At 40.8% G+C, this 20,637-nt stretch overlaps 1 protein-coding gene across 1 annotated transcript in view; it reads left to right on the top strand.

Moving 5' to 3' along the window:
- The first annotated feature begins 3,388 nt into the window (after nt 1-3,388).
- ECT2L (epithelial cell transforming sequence 2 oncogene-like) overlaps nt 3,389-20,637 on the top strand; it is a 128,400-nt gene continuing 111,151 nt past the window's right edge. Inside the window, exons 1-2 of the mRNA XM_006885001.1 lie at nt 3,389-3,454; nt 4,645-4,757. Coding sequence (XP_006885063.1) covers nt 3,389-3,454; nt 4,645-4,757 — 179 coding nt within the window. The remainder of the gene's footprint in view (nt 3,455-4,644; nt 4,758-20,637) is intronic.

Genomic DNA, 20,637 nt, shown 5'->3' with positions numbered 1-20,637 from the left:
AATATATAATCTAATTATATAGATTATTATATAAATAATAGAGGAGCTCAGAAAAGTATTTTGTGAACCCAAAGAACAAACAAGTGTATCTTGGAGGAAATGTAGTCAGGGTGCTTCTGAGAATATGAATGGTGAAACTTTGTCTTACATATTTTGGGCATGTTCTCAGAAGGGAGCGGTCCTCGGAAAAGGACATCATGCTTGGAAAGGTGGAAGGTCAGTGAGAGAGAGGGAGACTCTCAACAAGGTGGATTGACACAGAGACTGGCTGGAGCGTGTCAGTGCTTGTCAAGGTGGTGCAGGATAGGGCAAGGATCATCCTGTTCTCTTGTTCATAACATTGCTAGGAGTTGTAGTTGACTCGATAGCACCTAATAAAAAATAAGAAAATATTTGATTGGTTTGCAAGTAGAAATTAAAAGGAAGTTGGTGTTGTTATTGTGTGCTGTTGAGTTAGAACTGACCCACAGATGACTCTTCAGGGGATTTTCAGAAGCAGTAAATCACATGTGAAGAGATTGCCCATTCCTCTTCTGAGGAGCAACTAACTGGTGGATTAGAACTGTGTGCCTTTGAGAGTGTAATACAGCTTCTTACCACTAGGCCACAGGAACTTGCAAGATTGGAAGAGACACTAATTCACATCATTACCTAATAAAGAAAGAAAAAAAAAAAAGTAAAGCCTCCGAGCAATATTTTTGCTACTAACATGCTGCCTAGTGGCCAAGCCCTGAGTATGGCTCTTTGACAACTGGAATTTCTGAATGGAATGAGGTAGCCTCTAGAAGATCTTTATTGAAAAAAAATAACTTGGACAAAAAGTCTTATGGTCAAACAACTAGGAGCTATCATCTCACCCCAGTAAGAATAGCAAAATTTAACAGAGCAGCAAACAACAAATGCTGGAGAGGTTGCTGAGAAACTGGAACCCTTATTCACTGTTGGTGGGAGTGTAAAATGGTACAACCACTATGGAAGGCAGTCTGGCACTTCCTCAAAAAGTTGGAAATAGAAATACCATTTGACCCAGCAATTCCCCTACTTGGAATATACCCTAAAGAAACCATAATTGCTACCCAAGCAGATACATGTATACCCAGGTTTATTGCAGCTTTGTTCATAATAGCAAAGAGCTGGAAACAACCAAAGTGCCCATCAACAAATAAATGGATAGAGAAACTGTGGTATATTCACACAATGGAATATTATGCTGCATTGAAAAACAAGAAACTCATGAAATACTATACAAAATGGGTGACTCTGGAGGACATTATGCTGAGTGAAATATCTCAGTCACAAATACTGCATAGTGCCAATGTTGTGAGACAGAAATGACATTGGGGTTGGGGAGAATTTTTTAAAAAGGGGATAAATAATGTATACTGCATGGAAACAGATGAGGGCGAGAACTGTTTAAAAATATATATATATGTTTAGGTATATATATATTTTTTTTATGACAAGAGTCCAGAATAAGAGCTGCATAATAAAGTGGATTTGGTGGGAGGGGGGATTGTATAACAAAGAAAGAATTTTTTTCTTCAAAGAGAAAAGCAAACTCGGGGGAGGGGTTGGATCGTGAGGAAAGTGTGCAACAGTGTATGAATGGAAATCCAAAGTCTTTCTAAACTTTCATTAAAATAAAAAGTCTTATAGTCAGACTCTGGTGGTGTAGACCTTGGGAAGTTCCACTATTAGCCTGAAGGTGGCGTCTCGCGGGCTGTTCAAATCCACCAGACACTCTGTGGGAAAAAGATGAGCAATCTCTTCCCCTGAGATTTACAGCCTCCGAAACCCCACTGGAAGGTCATCTATGAGTCAGTTCCAACTTGATGGCAATGAGTTTTTTAATTTGACGTAAGTGGTGCATTCAATGTACCTGCAATTAACTTTAGAGAAAAGAGAAAGATCTCTAAACAGCTATGAGACATAGAACTACCGGGGACCAAATAAATAGAGATTTTAAGAGACTTGTTTCCTAAAACTATCACTGACATACAACAATGATGGCATACAACAACAACATCACTGACAAGGACTAAAATGGACTGATTCTCTGAGATAAAAATGAGCCACCGAGCTCCAGCCTTCTCCAGCACAGTCGTTATAAACTAGCTCTTCCCTCAGTCTCTCGTTCTTCCCTTCATAAAGGGGCTATTTACTGTAGTCATCCTGTTCCCGGTATCTCTGGGTATGTATATGTGTTTGTGTGTGTGCACATAGAGTGTGTGAGGTGTGCATATATACATATATGTACATTTTTAAAGGAAACGATGGTGAAACTCTGTCTTATGTACTTTGAGCATGTTGCCAGGAGGGACCAGTTCTTGGAAAAAGACGTCATAGTGGGAAAGGTGAAGGGGCAGAGAAAGAGAGGAAGACTCTCAACAAGATGGACTGACCCACAAATTACAACAATGGGCTTGAGCAAGTCAGAACTTGTGAGGCTGGTGTAGGATATGGCAAGGTTTACACCTGCTGTTCATAGGGTTAATATGAGTTGTAGTTAGTTCTCTGACCCTTATCAACTCTGTGTGTGTGTGTGTGTGTATGTGTGTGTGTGTGTGTGTGTATAACAAGGACCTTTTAGTTCATAGGTCTCTGGAGACTATTGTGAATCATATGTACAACTGATAAAGCATGGTAACAGTGATGGAAGGCCCCTTCTCAAGCTGTGGTTGCTGTTAATGGTGCCATCAAGTCAAGCAGGACTCCTAGAGACCCTGTGACCAAAGATCTGAATGCTGTTCTGTCCTGTGCCGCCTTCACAATCTCTGACAGACTCAGGCTCTTTGCTGCAGTCGCTTGTCAACCCTTCTGGTTGAAGGTCTTCCTCTCTTTAGCTGACCCTCCACCTTTCCAAGCATGTGTCCCTCTCTGAGGAAAAGCCTCTCGTAACAACATGCCTGATATATGTGAGACAAAGCTTTATCATCTTTGCCTTTAAGAAGCACTCTAGCTGACTTTCTTTAAGACAGTCTTCTGAGACTCTAGCTGACTTTCTTTAAGACAGTCTTCTGAGATTGGTTCATCTTTATAAGAGTCAATTGCCAGCTTTTTTTCTCCCAAGAGTGGTTGATCAATTTGAACTGCTGACCTTTGGAGTTACAGTCAAGTGCTTAGCTATTGTGTTACCAGATCTTCATTGGAACTGTGAGTGTGTGTGCGCATGCTAGCACATATGAGAGAAATAGACAAATGAGTTTATGTAATTCCTATAAATCTAAAAATGGAATTGATATCATTAAGTAAAATATTAATATGTTAATATATTGGATGTTTTCAGAAAATCTTAAATATTTATTGGAATAAACTTTGCGGTTCCCAAGGCTGAAATAAATCATTTGCTGTGATGTCAGTTGGAAAGTCTCCCCGGAGCCCTGTAGAAATGGATGGCTTTCATACAAGATTCAGTGCTTGGACCCCTTTTAGTAACAAACCGTTAAATAGAGAGGTGAGTAAGATAGCTAGACAAGAGCTCTGATTTAGATGGTTGATTCGACTCTGCTGTGTTTCGTTACCATATTTTTTTAAAAAAAATCTTTAAACGACTTAACTTTTTTCTGTTTCTTTAAATAAAAATAAACCTTGATCTGTGCGCCTCAAAGACTTCCTCTTCTCAGCCCAGCGCCCAACTCCTGCCTTCCAAGAGACTCAAGATGTACCTCTCCTTACACTCTAACTGGAAAATGCTCTCTGTATCCCTCAGAGGTTGTGGGCACAAGCCAGAAAGAAGAGAAAGGAAGAAGATATTTTGCTTTGTGGTAGTTGCAGGAAAGGGAGAGCATTAATTTACATTTCTCAATGTATTTCTTTGATGCTCTATTCTCTGTTGTGCCAATGTTATGGTTCCATGTAGCTTGAGGGGTCCACTCCTTCAACCTCCAAAACGTAATTCAGGAAGTGGGCACTGAACGGCATGGGGAAGTTCTCCTTCACTTAACGAGGGCTTACTGGGTCCTTAGAGCTCAGGTGCAGTTCAGTCCATTTATAAGGGGAACAGACTAGCCCAGGAGCGTAGCCTAGTACAAAGTGCTGCAAGCTTGTGTGTGCTCATTTGAGCAAAGGTAGATCGAACCCCAGGTTTGGAGAGGTGCTGGTATTTGGTGTATTTCTTTCCTGGGATACATAATGGCCATTAAGCAAGACTCATACACCTTCATTTGGACTAGTTTTGTGAAGATTCAGGGCTATGCCTTAGTAAAATAATATCTACCTTAAATTGTTCTGTTTTCACAATGAAATAAATGTAACCGGTATGTGGGTATGTGTTTTCAAGAGCATATGTATGGAATGTAATTTCCTCAGGCCACTTAAGGTAGAAATAAGAGCCAGAAACTATTATCTCTTTGTTTCCCAGAGAGGCTCCTTCCTACCCCCTGTGTAATTATATCTCCTGACAACTTTCCCCACCAGCCCACCCAACAAGCCCAGGCGTGTCTCTCTATCTGAGGTCTGAGGTAAAAACCAGTTCAAACTGAAGTGAGGGGACCTCCCCCCAACTACATACATGAAAATGCTTTGTGAGCTTAATGTGCTATGCAAATATTAGCAGTGGGTATTGTTTGCAAAATGCCCCAGGATAGCTTAGCAACTAAGAATATATTGCACCGCACAACAAATTATCAGTTTTTGTTCTTACAGCTCTTTCAGGAAAGAGTGGCCCTTGTAAGTCATTGGTTTGACCTCTGGACGAATAAGCAACGCCAAGAATTCTTATTCAGGATTTTGTTACAATGCACTAAATCTCAACTGAGGTAAAAGTAGTCCAATGATCTAATTATCAGTTTTTCCTTAAAGTTTGTTGATTGAATGACTATATCTGCAAATATATGAGAAGTGATGCCAGTAGCAACATTTAGGAATGTTGGCCAAATTTGTATAATAGTCGTCAGTGATTGCAAAAGAATCGTTCTAATACTTCCCATTGTATCCTGTGCTTATGCCTGTAATTTACTTTAATAACGTCGGCACAGACAGTGTGACATTTGAACGTGTTAGCTGAAAGCATTTCCAGGGCAGCTTGTGTTCTCGTCAGGAATTCACACTTTAAAGGTGCTCATCTAGCATGATATTGGAAAAGTCATAGTATCTTCATTATCACTAAAACTTTTATTGCTAGCACAGGTCATTTCTGAAATGAACCATTATCAGAGCAATTAGTAGTTTGTGAATTAATCAGAGGAATGCTGTAAGTAGACTGTGGTGAATTAAGAGGTGTTTATCTAAAACAACTATGAGATATCACTCACCCCAGTCAGAATAGCAGAATATAACAGAATCGCAAGCAACAAATGCTGGCGAGGTTATGGAGAAACTGGAACCGTTATTCACTGTTGGTGGGAGTGTAAAATGGTGCAACCACTGTGGAAGGCGGTATGGTGCTTTCTCAAAAAGTTGCAAATAGAGATACCATTTGACCCAGCAATTCCACTACTGGGAATAAACCCCAAAGAGACCATAACTGACATCCAAGCAGATATATGCACACCCATGTTTATCGTGACTATATTCACAATAGCAAGGAGTTGGAAACAACCTAAGTGCCCATTGACAAATGAATGGGTAGAGAAGCTGTGGTCTAGTCACACAATGGAATGCTACGCTGCACTGAAAAAACAAGGAACTCCTGCAATATTATTCAAAATGGGTGACCCTGGAGGACATAATGTTGAGTGAGCTATCTCAGTCACAAAAGGACAAATACTGCATGGTGCCGCTATTATAAAACAGGACCAACCTTGGGGTTGGGGGGAGACTGAGAAAGATGGGATAAATAATGTATACTGCATTGAAACAGATGAGGGAGAAAACTGTTTAAAAGGGATATGTGATTAGGTATTTGTGTCATGACGGGAGTCCAGAGCGAAGGCTGTATAGTGGAGTGGACCTGGGGGGAGGGATTGTAAAACAATGAAAGAATTTTTTTTTTACTTTCCCAAGAGGGGGGTGTACTTGGGGGGAGGGTTGTGAGGAGAGAAAAGTGCAACAATGAATGAATAGAAATCCAAAGTTTCTGTAAATTTTCATTGAAATTAATAGTAAATGAAAAAAATTTACATAAAAAAGAGGTGTTCATGATGTGTGAACTGACCATATATTCTTGAACATCTGCAAGCATGGCTTGTAGAAGAACCCAGTTCCATATTAGCTTTGTAACAGACCATGCCTGTGTCCAAGCTTGTAGAGGGCATTTATAAGGATGGTGCCTAAGCTTCATCCCCAAACAAATAGCCTTATATCAGACTATATTATATATTAGGACTTCTGGTAGGTGAGGCACCAAGATCAATAGAATTCTGTTTCTGGACTGTTATTCATTCCAATATTGAATACAGCTTTAACTCAAAGGACAACACGCTAAGTCGTCCTTCAATCCATATGAAGATTGCATGGAGTAGTTTGCACTCACTTGTTACTATTTGTTGAGTGAAAGAAATTCTCCTTTGGGGTCAGTTGCTTTCACTATAACCTGGTGCTGAGGATGAAGGAAAGATGAGCCTTCAAACTTCTCAGATACGATGGATAAGGTGCTCGTGGCCAAATTGGCTAATTTTTGTTTGCAGTGTTCACCTCTCACTCTTTGTTATGCTTCTTCCTGCCCGTTTTTCATTTCCACCTTCTTGCTCTTCATGTTGGCTGAACGCTTACAACCTTGTGAGTGTATAGTGTATTGTTAACCCAGTCTCACTGATGGTCACTGGAGGGGTACTTACACCTTCCTGGTTGTGTTTAAAGGCGCTGCAAAGACAGACCACCAGGAAACAGACACTTAGGTGAATGCTTAGCGATAAGAGCAAAGAGAGTTTTTACGACCGATGTTAACTAATTTTGTTCTGACGCAAACATGGTAGCTTTCAAGGTAAGAAAGTAATAAACCTTGTCTATAATAGCTTTGTCATTTAGCTCAAGTGTGTAAGAGATGATGAGGGTGGCACAGGATATAGGGTTCGGCTCAGTTGTTCAGAGAGCTGCTGTGAGTTGTACTCCACTTGAAGGCGTGCATCAGTGTCATACAGTAAGCAATTTTAATTGTAACCACTGGAGGGCACTGGAGATCTTGTGGTATATTTTAAGGCCCATTCTTTCCTTTTATCACATTTACTCAATCTCTATGGTGAGCAATGCTGAACAAATAATTTCGGAAGCTGTTTTCTTTATGAAAAAGCATTTAGCAACACGGTTAAGAGAGACTCATTAACAACCCTGAAATATGCAAATAACACGCATTTGCTTTCTGATAGAGAATTTGAAGCACTTATTGATAAAGATGGAAGGCTGCAGCTTTCAGTAGGGATTACTCCTTAACAGAAAGAAAATAAAAATCTTCACAACTGGACTAGTAAACAACATAATCATGAATGGAAAAAACATTGACCTCGTCAAAATTACATGTTCCTTGGATCCACAATCCATGCCCATGGAAGTAACGGTTAAGAAAGTAATTGACATGATTTCTTCAGAGTTTAATAAAACAAAGATGCCACTTGAAGACTGACTCAAGTCATGGCATTTTAAATTTCATTATGTGCTTGTGGATGCTGGGTGGTGACTCGGGAAGAGGGAAGAATTGCTGAGCTTGATTTATGGTGCTGGTGACGGCTGTTGAGTGCACCACGGACTAGAGGAAGTACAGCCAGAATCCGAGTGCTCCGTAAAAGCAAGGATGATGAGACGACGAGTCATGCACTTTGGACATTTTTACCAGGAAGGACTAGCTCTGGAGAAAGACACTTATGGTAGAGAGTCAGAGAGAAAATAAAAAGAGCAAACCCTCAAAGAGATGGATCAACACAGTGGTTACACTAACGGGTTCCAACGTAGCAACAATTGTGTGGCTGGCCCAGGTCAAGCAGTTTTGTCCTGTTGTACACAGCATCGCTCTGAGGCATAACTGATTTGACAGCACCTAACAGCACCACTGGAGGGACAGTGGTAAACAGCTTGGCTACTCACTGAGAGGTCAATTACTCTAACCTACTACCTATGCCGGGAGCTCTGGTGACCAAGTGGTAAGAAGCTGTGCTGCAATCCCACAGGGGTGATGTTTGAATCCACCAGCTCTTTTCCTATAGTGGAATTGACTGCCTTCAAAAACCCACTAGAGGGAAGCGATGGGTTGGCTAGGACTCAAAGGCACAAAACAACAACGGGAGAAAGATGGTGCAGTCTGCTTTCATAAATATTATAACCAAGGAACCTCTCTGTGGTAGCTTTCCTCTGTCCTGTAGTGTTGCTATAAATTGGAATGGATTTCACAGCGATGGATTTCTACTTAAGTAGTAACAGGTTAACCTAATGGGTAAGTGCTCAACTACTAAGAACTGAAAAGCCAGTAGTTTGAACTCCAGCCACTCCTGGGGAGAAAGAAGTGACAATCTGTTTCCATAAAGATTTCCGGCCTTTAAAAAGAATAATATTTACAACCTCAAAAACCGTATGGGGCAGTTCTATTCAGCCCTCAACATGGGCTATGAATTGGTATTGACTCAATGACAATGGATTCATCCTGACAGAAGTTGGGCACTAAGACTTTTCCACCATAGAACAGCTGGTGCATTCAAACCACCCACCCAAATTTTAGTGTACAACCAAGTACTTAACTATTGTGCTACCAGGACTCCCTAGGTTAAGATTAGGCCTGACATTATGCCACTGGAAATTACATCCTGAATTCTTCTTCCTCTGGGACAAAAATATGGAATTAGCCTGTTTAGTGAAATTGCTTGGCTTTGTTGGGTGGCAGCTGTGTTTCTGCAGAGAGATGTACATATCTCATCATTCCCTGAAGCTTTTATTATATGTTCTGGGCAGCTGATTTCAGCAGAAATTACATGTGAATTCCTGGCCTCTAGATTTGGCATGGCGAACCCATCTTTAATGTGTAGTGATGGTAGTTGTTGAACATCTGTCCATTTCTCAAAAGCTGGTTAGGCCTTTCTCATTCCCTTCTCATGACTGACTTATTTTCTGCTTTGAAATCTTGTTGATATCATTTGTTTTCAGTACTGGAGGGTATATAAAAAATCTAGGAAAAGTATTTGTTGGGCTAAGATGGATCTTGATACAGTTATACAGAATGCAGATGTCCCACACTTCAGACTCTGCTGGTGGAACTGGTGGTGCGAGGCCTGTTTCTTCAGGTCCTCTCCATGTGGTACCACCTCCTACACTTGGGATAGCAGCTTCCCAAGAAGCCCGAGAGGCTGGACGTGTTTGTGGACAAGGTGTGTCCCACACACCACCGCAGGGTTAAACATTTCCCGCCCCAGCACTGCTGGGCTGCCATTTTTTGTGTATACCATGGACTGACAAAGGAGCAAAGGACTCTGTTGTGGAGGAAGTGCAGGTCTGGGAATGTTAGAGGTTTGGGGGGTGGTGCCAGTCTTTGGAAAAAGATAAGACAACCCTCCGTGAGATGGGTTGATACAGTCACCGCTGTGATGGACTCATGCAGGGTGCAGATCATGAGGAAGCCAGCACAGGACAGGGCAAGGCTCCATTCTGTGTCCACAGGGTCATTATGAGTCAACTTGACGGCACCTAACAACGACGTCAGTACCCACCAGCACTACATTTAGTAGAATGGCAAGAACCTAATCCAGTTGAGCTATGCTTAATTTCAATGAAACATAAAAGTCCAATTTGAATTAAAGTTAGCATAATCATATTTAAACAAAATTTTAAAAAATTTTAAAAAATTAGCTATTCTAGATTTTTCAGGGAAGAAGAATAAGAATTGATGCCTTCAAAGGTTTGAAGATCAAAGTTGTGGTGATGGAGAAGAGTATTGAATATACCACAGACTGCTTGAAGAACAAACAGCTTCATCCTAGGGAGGGTGAAACCAAGCTGCTCCTTGGAGGCAAGGATTCTGAAGCTTCGTCTGACATACATTTGGACATGTTGCCAGGAGGGGCCAGTCCTTGGAGAAGGATATCATACTTGGAAGGGTGGAGGAACAGGACAAGAGAGGAAGACCCTGAATGAGATGGATTGATTGAATGACTAGGGTAATGGGAGTAGTTGTGTCAGAGACAATGAAGTTGGTTCAGGATAGAGCAGTGTTCAGAGCTGTACTTAGGGTCGCTATGAGTCGCAAGCAACTTGATGGCATATAATAACAACAACAGCAATAACAACAACAGACTTTTCAAATAAGGGAAATCAGACAATATTTGATCTTTTGTGACTGCTTTCTATCACTTAGCATGATGTTCTCAAGGGTTTTCCATTTTTACAATATATTAGTGCTTCATTTCTTTTTATTGCCAAACAACATTCTGTAAGAATATGAATATGTTGTGATGGTGTACTGTTGAGTTGGAACCAACCAATAGCTTAGCCTCTGGTGGGTTTTTAGAGACAGTTAATTACACTGGAGGACCTTGCCCATCCTTCTCCCACAGAGTCGCTGGTGGTCTTGAACTGTATGCCTTCGTGATTACAGCACAGCTTCTTGCCATTAGGCCACCAGAGCTCCCTAGTGTGAATCTGGCCATTGTTTAGTTCATGGACTAGTTCATGGTTGCATTTGAGAAGAGTGCCACTGCGACATTTGTGTACAGGTTTATTCTACATATGAATGTTTTAATTTCTGTTGGATATATACCTAGGAACAGAATTTCTTTTTTTAAAAAATAATTTCAATGAGCATCTTACAGAGATCCTGGATTTCCATTCATTCATTGCTGCACTTCTCTCCCCGCCCAGCCCTTCCCCCCAGCCCTCCCCCTCTGAACAGAATTTCTGAGTTATATGGTAGCAAGTACAATTAACTCTTAATTTTGAAATTTTTCTTTTGAATCATGTTTATTTCTGTAATTCCTGTTTCCTCATAAATGAGAATAGGCTTTTCAACCAATGAGAGAAATGATGTTACTTCAAAACCTAAAATTTTGACATGAAAACTATGCTATGTTTGTGCAATAATTTTGTCCAAAGTAGAGAAACTATTGTTTTTTAACTTCTGAACAATTGTTTTTTTTTTAAAAAAATCAGGCAGTCAGAGTTCTAAAGCTTAGAAAGGATATTGCCGTTGTTAGATATCGAGTGAACAATCAAGGTTCAACAAATGAACTTCTTCTAGGTTCTACCTACAGCATCTTGAAACTGTGACCAACCCTGTACCATTCTCACGATCCCTGCTGTGTTTACGTCCATTGCTGCACACACTGTACCGAGCCATCTCATGAAGGACCATCTTCTCCTTCAATAGTCCTCTACCTTTTCAAGCATGCTGTCCTTTCTGAAGGACTGAGTCCTCTTGAAAACGTGTGAAAGTATGTGAGACAAAGTCTCACCACCTTTGCCTTTAAGGAGTATCCTGGCTGCACTTATTCCAAGAGAGATCTGTTTGTTCCTTTGGCAATCCAAAGTACACCCAGTACTTGTTGCCAACGCCACAACCCAAATGCATCAGTTCTTTGGTCTTCCTTATTCATTGTCCAACTTTCACATGCATTATGAAACAACTGGAAAATAACATGACTTAGGCCAGGCTCACCTTAGTCTCTAAAGTGGCATCTTTGCTCTTTAGCACTTTAAAGAAGTCCTTACTAGATTTTCCCAATGCAAATAAGTCTTTCTTTTTCTGATTGCTGCTTCCATTGATGTTCATTGTGGATCCAAGTAAAATTAAACCCTTGGTAATTTCAATCTTTTGTCATGATATTGGTAGATGTAAGGGTTTGTTTTTTTTTTCCTTAATGTTGAAGTGTAATCCATACTGAAGGCTTCATCTTCTTCAGTAAGTGCTTCAAGTTCTCTTCAGTTTCTGCAAGTAAGTACCATCTGTATATCTGCATATCACAAGTTGCTCACTTGGTTTTTCTCCATTCCTGATCCTCATCCTTCTTCATATAGTTTAGTTTCTCAGATATTGCAATATTCGTGGGAAATAGGGCCTCACATTTTTCTTTCAAGCTTTTCTTTTAATTTATAGTGGCCTAGTGGTAAGAAGCTGCACTGTAATCCCGAAGGCAAGTAGTTCAAATCCATCAGTTACTCTTCGTGTAAAGATGGGCAATTTCCTCCCGAGTGATTATTGCCTCTGAAAACTGTCTGGAGGGTCAGCTATGGGTTGGTTCTGACTCTGCAGTTGTAGTGGAGAGGCCAGTTTTCAGAGGCAGTTAATCACAAAAAAGGAGATTGCAGAGCAACTGGTGGTCTTGAACCACGTGCCTTTGGGATTGCAGTGAAGCTTCTTGCCGCTAGGCCACTAGAGTTCCCCAAATTAAAAACAACAACAACAACAACAACAAAACCAAAACAACAAAAAACCCACAAACAAACCAACCAAAAAAAAACCCCCAAAAAACCCACTAGGATTTTTCTCTGTCCAGATTCCTTTTCTGAAGTGTTAAGTTCCTAAGTGGAATTTTATTGATATTTAAGACATTTTACAAAGATTCAGCTTCATGAACTATCCTTCTGGCCAATCCTCCGTCTCATCCCTATTCAAATGTCACCTCTTCCTGGAAGCCCTCCCTGCTTATCTTTCACTCCAGTCATTGCTACGTGCCCTCCAACACGGTTTTCCCCCAACACATTAGAGTTTGTATCTACCTGCCCAATGTAGATTCCTGTGGTGTCTTTACCCTGCAACTTGACTAGCTTGACCTTTTCTGTGACTCCTTAAAGGAAACTGGGTGTTTGTCTCAGTCTGAGTTGGAGAAACACAAGAGGAGGCTGAAGTCAGCCTCCCTGTCACACTGGTGGAACCAGTTTCAAACTGCCTCTGCTCGGCGGGAACACTTTATACAAAGCCTATTATTGCTGGCCTGGAACTGTTCAAACTTGTAGTTTTCCTAGGTGGGTGGGGTGGCATTTCAAGCAACTGCATTCCACTGTCCTCAGGCTGTCTTTGTGAGGTTAGGGGGGAAGGGAGAGAAAGAACATCTCCGGAAGGACTTGCTAACACCCCTGGTCAAAATCAAGAGACTAGAAATGGGATTGACAGGCAGAAAAAAAAAATGTACGAGTCAATCTACAGATAAGAGCAGACTCTCCTGGCTACCGTCCATTCAGTACGCCCACACGCCCTTTTCAAGGTCCTCCAAAGGTCTCAGTTGAGGGCGTCTTTCTCATTTATGTCTTAAAAAAAGATAATAACCTGATACAGGCATGCCTTGGGTTAAAAATATCTGATTTATGAAAAACTTTTACTTACCCTTTAATGTAATATAAGTTAGCCCTAATTTTGAAGTTACTGAACCAACCTCTACTCACAATAAATTTCTTTATCACAATCACTTTCACTTCTGCCTATGCAGCTTTTAAATCTTAGAAAAGACTTTAAGCTTTTTCTTGCATGAAATGAAGGCTAAATAAGAAGTATCTTGTACTTGTTCCAACTCTCCTACAAATTCCTAAACACGGAAGGAGGAATAGATCTCTTTTATAACCTAGGGAGATCCCGTGTACAATTTCTCAGTGACATATTTGGGGTTAGTTTTGCTAAAACAAGTGTATCTCACTTAGTGGACAGACAAACATTGGAAAGAAGACTATTTCTAATGTTAAAGTAGTAGAGTAAAGATAGGAACATTCAAAGATTCATTGTGTATTGAACTAAAATTAATTTAGTTATTAGTTCAGCTGGAGATCAGAGAGGTAAGTCCTGATTTTTCCTTATTTTCAAACTCCACATTCTGGATATATTCCTATTTTCCCACGTAAGTCAATTATTTATACATAAAAATGTCAAGTACTAACATTTGCTGTCTGGAGGGCTTTCTGAGATCAATGAATCTGAGTGAAAACATTTGAATTTAAAGGGAAAGAAGCCATAACCTCAAAGTTGCTTTATTATTTTGTGGAAGGAGAGAGACAAGAAGAATTGTGGAAAAGTCATTGGCAAGTTCAATGTGCTTGAAATTCTATTTTTCATTCTATGAAAGAAATAGTGCTGCTATTTCTTTATCGTGTTCAACTTCTCTTTTTAGACTTTTAGTACCACTCATCATAGCCACCACAGGGTCAGCTATGGGTCAGTTCTGACTTGGTCCACAGCGATGACATTATGTGAGATCTAAGACTGTGAGGATGGCACAGGAAAGGATGGGGCTCAGAGATTCGTTGTCCATAGGGTCGCTAAGAGCCGTGCTCAACTCAATGGCACCTAACAGCAACAGCATACATCATCTATCCCCGCTCCCTTCCCCCCCGTGACATGGTGCTTTCTGTGTTGTGCTTTTAACCAAAAGGTCAGCAGTTCAAATCCATCTGTCCCTCAACTAGAGAAAGATGGTCCTCCTTTTGTAAAGACTAACAACTTCAAAAAGCTGATGAAGGGTTGCTGTAAGTCCAAATCAACAAATAACAGCGGGGGGGGGGGAAGTTGAACCCTCTCTGATCAATTGATTCTGACTTATCAATTACATTTGCTCTCATTAGGATTTACAGCCTAGTAAACCCAACAGCAGGCTACCATGATTTGGAATGGGCTGATGGCACTGTGTTTGCTTTATGCCTCTGCTTATATATGTGTATGATACACATGATTTTGTATCTCTTTGTCTCTGTCAGCTATAGTTACAGTTTTGACAATTCTATGGAGAACTCCTGTTCTGCATTGAAGATAGCCTTAAGCTGAATTCCAATTGATGACAACAATAAATGTGTGTATGCATGTTTGTTGTTGTTAGGTGTCTTTGAATACATACAACTCATAGCGACCCTGTGAACAATAGACCTGAACCCTGTCCTATCCTGTGCCACCCTCATCACCTCTGATATGCTGGCCCCAATGCGTCAGTCCATCTCCTTGGGGGTCTTCTTGTCCTTTGCTGACCTTCCATCTTTCCAAGCATGATGTCTTTTCCAAGCAATAGCCTTGCCTGGGAAAGTACCAGAGACAAATGTCCCAAGTATGAGAGACATCTTTGCCTCCAAGGAGTGTGGATGTCAAGGAACACTGGTGGTACAATAATTAAGTGCTTGACAGCTAACTGAAAGGTTGGTAGTTTGAATCTGCCCACAGGCTCCTAGAGAGGAAGATCTAGTGATCTGTTTCTAAAAAAAAACTTATGTCAAGAAAACTTTGTGGTGCAGTTCTGATCTTTTTAAAACATGGGGTTGTTATGAGCTGGAAGCAATGCTATAGCACCCAGCAACAACAACAATTATATATGCGTTTTTGTTTCTCTTCTGCCTACCCCAGGGCACTCTGGTAGCCTAGTGAGTAAGGGATTGCGTCACCACTTCAAAGGCCGATGATTCCAATCCACCAGCAGTAGTCCCCAGGGAAAAGATGGACAATCTCCTCCCATGTAATTTACAGCCTCCAAAACCTCACTGGAAGGGTCAGTTATTAGTGGATTCCAGTGGCTTATAACAACAACCTCACCACGAAGCTAATACCATGTACTATATAAATGAATGGTGATATTGGTAGAGTTGCTGCATTAGGCAGATTGTGCAAGGAACAATTTAACACTGTTATATACCTTGAGTTATTGTTTCTATTCAATGTTCCTTTGGGTTTGCTTTCTAGAGGTCTCCAACTAACTCTATAATGAAAAGTCTTGTATGGAGCAAAGCACTAGCGATCTTCTATCGTTTAAACAATGGGCTCGCTCACAGAGCTGGTGAGGACGGTGCAGGGTAGGCCAAGTCTCAGATCTGCTGTTCACGGTGTAGCTGTGAGTTATGGCCCACTCAGTGACACCTACCAACAACAACGTAGGTCTGAAACGTGTAATATCTTGAATGCCTTCCTCCTTTAGAACCAACCAAGTGAAAATTTTCTTCTGATTATATGTCTTCATGTATCCAACAGGCATTTCTTGAGTAACACTTAGATGTCTTACTTTGTTCTCACTGCTAGTTGTTATATGCTATCAGGTGGCAACTGACGCCTAGCTAACTCTCCTGTGGTTTTTCAGAGGCTGTGAATCACTCTATCACTCTGAAGGAGATTGTGTATCTTTTTCGTGCAGAACAACTGATGGATTTAAGCCACATGCTTTGAGGTTGGCAGTGTGACTCTTTACCCACTAGGCCACTACAGTTCCCTCCTCTTTGTCCTCACAGAGCTTACTTTCTAGGGGGCGAGGCAGACAAGACAAAGTTTCTCTTTTTGATCTATTTAGGACATTATGGATTTAATTTCTTGTTGTCATTATGTACCATAGAGACCCATATCTGACCCTCCAGCGTGGTTTCCAAGGCAGTAATTGCACGGGAGAAGATTGTTCATCCTTCTCCCACAGAGTAGCTGGTGACCTCGAACTGCTTGTCTTTGGGATTACAGTGCAGCTTCTTGCCACTAGGCCACCAGAGCTCCGTTACAAGACATGATGCCACAGTCAGAATGTTTTGGGTTGTTTTAAAAATAAAATTTTATTTTAATTGTGATTTTTAACAAACATTTACAGAGGAGTTAGATTTTCATTCACTCATTGTTGCATATTTTACTCCTCCCCTTCCCTTTATGCTCCCCCCCAGTTAATTTTATTTTTAAAATATTCATTCATTGTTGCACAATTACCTACCAACCTCCCACCCCCCAATCCTCTTTGCAATGATGTATCTTTTATTCTGGGCTGTTGTCCTCTTTGTAATGATTTATCTCTTATTTTGGACTGTTGTTGTATGTAAAACGCCTGACCATATATATTTATTTTAGACAGTTCTTTCTTTCATCTGTTCCAATGCAATGGTCACTATGTATCCACTCATCCTATTCCCCTCCCAACCCCCTCCCCATGTCAAAACTGCTTTATAACAGTGGTACTATGCAGTATTTCTTTTCAACAAATGAATGGATAGGAAAAAAAGATGGTATATTCATACAAAGGAATACTACTCAGCTCTGAAAAACAATGAACTTGTAAAACATTACACAGCATGGGGGAACCCTGGAGCACATCATGCTGAGTGAAATAACTTGGTCACAAAAAGACAGAATGTTTTTAAGAGCAAGTTGGAGGGAAAATATTGCAGCTGCCCCCAGGTCTGATCACTCCCTGAGAAGCGAAGCCGGGACAAAGACCAGACCTGATGATAAATCATGAGAAAGCTCTGGGCCTGATCAAGAAGGCCCAGACCTGAGTTAATTGATGGCCTCAAGTTCTGAGAGGTGATATCTTCCCTTGCCCTCCCCAAGGCCCCTATAAGAAGAAACTGCCCCTAATTGAGGGTTCACCATTCTGACTTTCTCTGCTTTCACTTGGCGTCCCTCTCAGACCATACAGTAAAGGCCTGTTCGTTTCTTGGGACCAGTTTCTTTCTCTCTCTCTCTCATCCTCAACTCTTTTTCTAATATAAGTAACAGAAATATAACTCCTATCAGTTTATAAAGACACAACATTCTTTTTTTAACTCAAGAGTTAGTTTCAAATATGACCAAATTCTTGGATTCAGGCAATATTACCAGGTTCTCTCTCTTTTCTCTCAGATCTGCTTCCCTACGTGTCAGCTAAACTAGATATATGTGTTGCATAAACAAAAAAGACACATGAAGGAAATAATACATTTATATCAAAGGATATTGAAAAAAATATCAAGTCTATGGAAAAATGTCTCCAAGTTATCTCAAATTCTGTTCAACTGAAAAAACAAAAACAAAACTAGAAAGCATTGATGTCATGGTCCATAGGGAGTTGTGCCACTAACATAAAGGCTGCTGGTTTGAATGTGTGAGAAAAACAGACAATCACCTGTTCAACGAGGGAGCTGTGGGGGGCAGGGGTGTCTAGTGGTAAGAAGCTGTGCTGCAATCTCAGAGACGTGCAGTTTGAATACACCAGCTGTTTCATAAGAAAAGAATGGGCAATCTCCTGTGTGATTTACTGCCTCTGAAAGTCGACTGGAGCATCAGCTATAGGCCAGTCAATGACACACAACAACAAGAACATATTCAATGCAATCCTCCTGAGAATTTCCAAGTAAGATCTTCTAAAGGCTCTTGACAAACAAATTCTAAGGCTATATGGACAAACAAATAAGTAAGAAGGCAAGAATGGTTAATAAAAATGGAATATAAAGAAAATCAGTGAGACCTGCACTATGACAGTGGCCATAATGATGTCCCTGATTCCCGGTGGTTCTACGTACAGCAAGATTGGACCTTGTGCTTCATAGGGTCTTCTAGTTTTTTCAGAAATAGATCATCTTTATTCTTACTCTAAGTTTGGAAACTGCACTGAAGCCCGTTCAGCATTAGAGCAACAGGCAAACCTCTACCAACAGACACTTGGCGGTGGATTGGCCAGGTATCCAAACGAGAGCTCCAGCATGTAAGGAGAGAATTCTGCCACTGCCCTCAGCCCTGGACTAGGAGATATTAAAACTGGTCTGTCCACTTACGAAATACCTTCAAAGGTATAATGAGGGAAAAAGATTGAGACACAAACCCCCGAGGGAATGGGAGTGGGGGTCCTATAGAAGCTGACTTAAATTTAGGCAACTAGATAGCTTTTTCCCTCTTCCTTCTTTACTGTGTTCTGATTGGACCATTCACTCCTGATTACTCCTCACACCATTCCCCGTTCTGTTCTTCTGTCCGGACAGAACAGTGTTTCCCCTCCAGGTATCATTACTTCAGGGGTGACTGGTCTCCCTGCCCTCTGCCCCACCAGGGGTGAGTCAGCGCTGGACTGAATTACATAAATTACTTGTAGTTACGTAAACAGTTGCTTACCCTTCACTGGTGTTTGGTTTGGGAAATGGCACATAACGCAACTTTGCCTAAGGAGATGGGTAGGGTTGGCTGCTAGGGAGCTTCTGGGAGGTTTTCTGCACTTTTTTTAAAAAACATATTTTGTATTGATTTGCTTACAAAGTTCATCTGCATTGTGTTTCACACTACTTTTCATTCACATTGTGTGTTGTTCGCATTGATTATGTTTTATAAAATTAATCACCATTGGACTATGCCCATCATCACCCTGTTTTTTCAGGTCCCTGCAGGATCCTTCCCATTTTCTTTACCCCCTCCCTCCTCCCACCAAATTGGGCAACCCTGTGGTTTTTCCTCTACCCATCCTCACTCTTCTGTTCCCATCCCTTCCCCCTTTGGGTCTCCATGCATGTTTTATTAGTTATCCTTCTATTTTACAATAATGGTTTTATGCAGTATTTGTCATTACGAGACTGACTTCATTCAATCAGCAGAATGCTCTTGAAGAGACTTAAGAGGGGACTTGAAAAATAGACATAACTTCTTCCACTCTTCTAGTCCATGATATCTATTTTGTGAGGACTGATGCTCTCCTAAATTAATTATTTTGGAATAATCTCGAGGGCCATGTCTGTGCACCAAAGCAAACTGTTGAGGATGGCAAAGTAAAAATATGGAAAATCCTTGATATCATCATGCAGCCCATGAATTCGCTAATTCTGAGTCTATTCTTTATATATATATATATTTTTTTTTTTACAGAGGTTTTGGATTTCCATTCATTCATTGCTGCAATTTTCTCCCTTCCCACCCCTCCCCACCAGCTCACTTCCCCCTCCATGAGGCTATTCTTAAGAGAAGTGAAAGGCAGAGAAACAGGTTTTTTTACGAATTTACGTGTCATCCTTGCACAGGGGCCATGCTAATCTTCTCTGTATCGTTCCAATTTTAGTATATGTGCTGCCGAAGCGAGCACAGAAACAGGTTTTTTAAATGGTTTGTAAGAGTCCATTTGTTTAGCACTCACCTATCTGGTAATCTCTACCCTCCAGAAACTAGCAGAGAATCAGGAACACAAATAGAGGTGATCAGCATAGATGTTGCTTGAAGATTGCCAAGTGACAGAAGAAGCCCTGGGTTACAAAAGCTGAGAGACAAGGCTGTTTCCTCAGCACCTACGGAGAGAGCCTTCTCCTGGAGCTGGTGGCCTGATCGAAACTTCCAGTCTTCTAATTGTGGGAAAGGAATTTTTTGTTCACTGAAACATCTGTGGTATTTATTTTACAGCAGCAGTAGGGCACTGAGAAACTCACCTAGAGATATTCGGGCTCATTCTACCTGGGATATGGATGAGGAAGCTGTTTGAACCAAGTTTCTCAGGTGATTTGATGTGCAGCCAACTTTGAGACAAAGGCTTCTTCCACCACTTGATCCTTCTCCTACTTGGAGACTGTAACACAGACTCAGTGAGCTTCCCAGTGACTTTTCTTTTTTGTGTTTAGCTCCCTTTTTTTTTTAAAAAAAGTTTTTATTCACTCATTGTTGCACAGTTTCTTCCCTCCCTCTCTTTTCTCCCTCCCCCAGTCCATTTTGCAATGCAACTCTTGTTCCAAATTGTTGTCATAAAGATAATGCCTAATCATATATTCCTTTTGGACAGTTATTCCCCTCAACTTTTTCAATGCAGTGTTGTTATCTACCCACTTTTTCTTATTCTCTTATTCTTATTCTTGTTATTTTATACCAGCAGTATTATGTAGTATTCGTCCTTTTGTGACTGAGGTATTTCACTCAGCATAATGTTCTCCAGTCTCCCCCACATTGTGTAATGTTTTATGAGTTCATTGTTTATCACTGCTGTATAATATTCCATTGTGTAAATATACAATGACAAAGCAAAATATTACAATGAAATGTGTGAGGAGCTAGAGTCGGAAAATCAAAAGGTCCAAACTCATTCAGCATTTCTTAAGCTCAAGGAACTGAAGAACAAATTCAAACCTAGAGTTGCC

The sequence above is a fragment of the Elephantulus edwardii genome, unplaced genomic scaffold, assembly GCF_000299155.1.
Source record: "Elephantulus edwardii isolate Elephantulus edwardi_28Jun2011 unplaced genomic scaffold, EleEdw1.0 scaffold00039, whole genome shotgun sequence".
Lineage (NCBI taxonomy): Eukaryota > Metazoa > Chordata > Mammalia > Macroscelidea > Macroscelididae > Elephantulus > Elephantulus edwardii.
The sequence above is the reverse complement of the archived record's forward strand: the minus strand, read 5'-3'. Positions and strand labels throughout refer to the sequence as shown.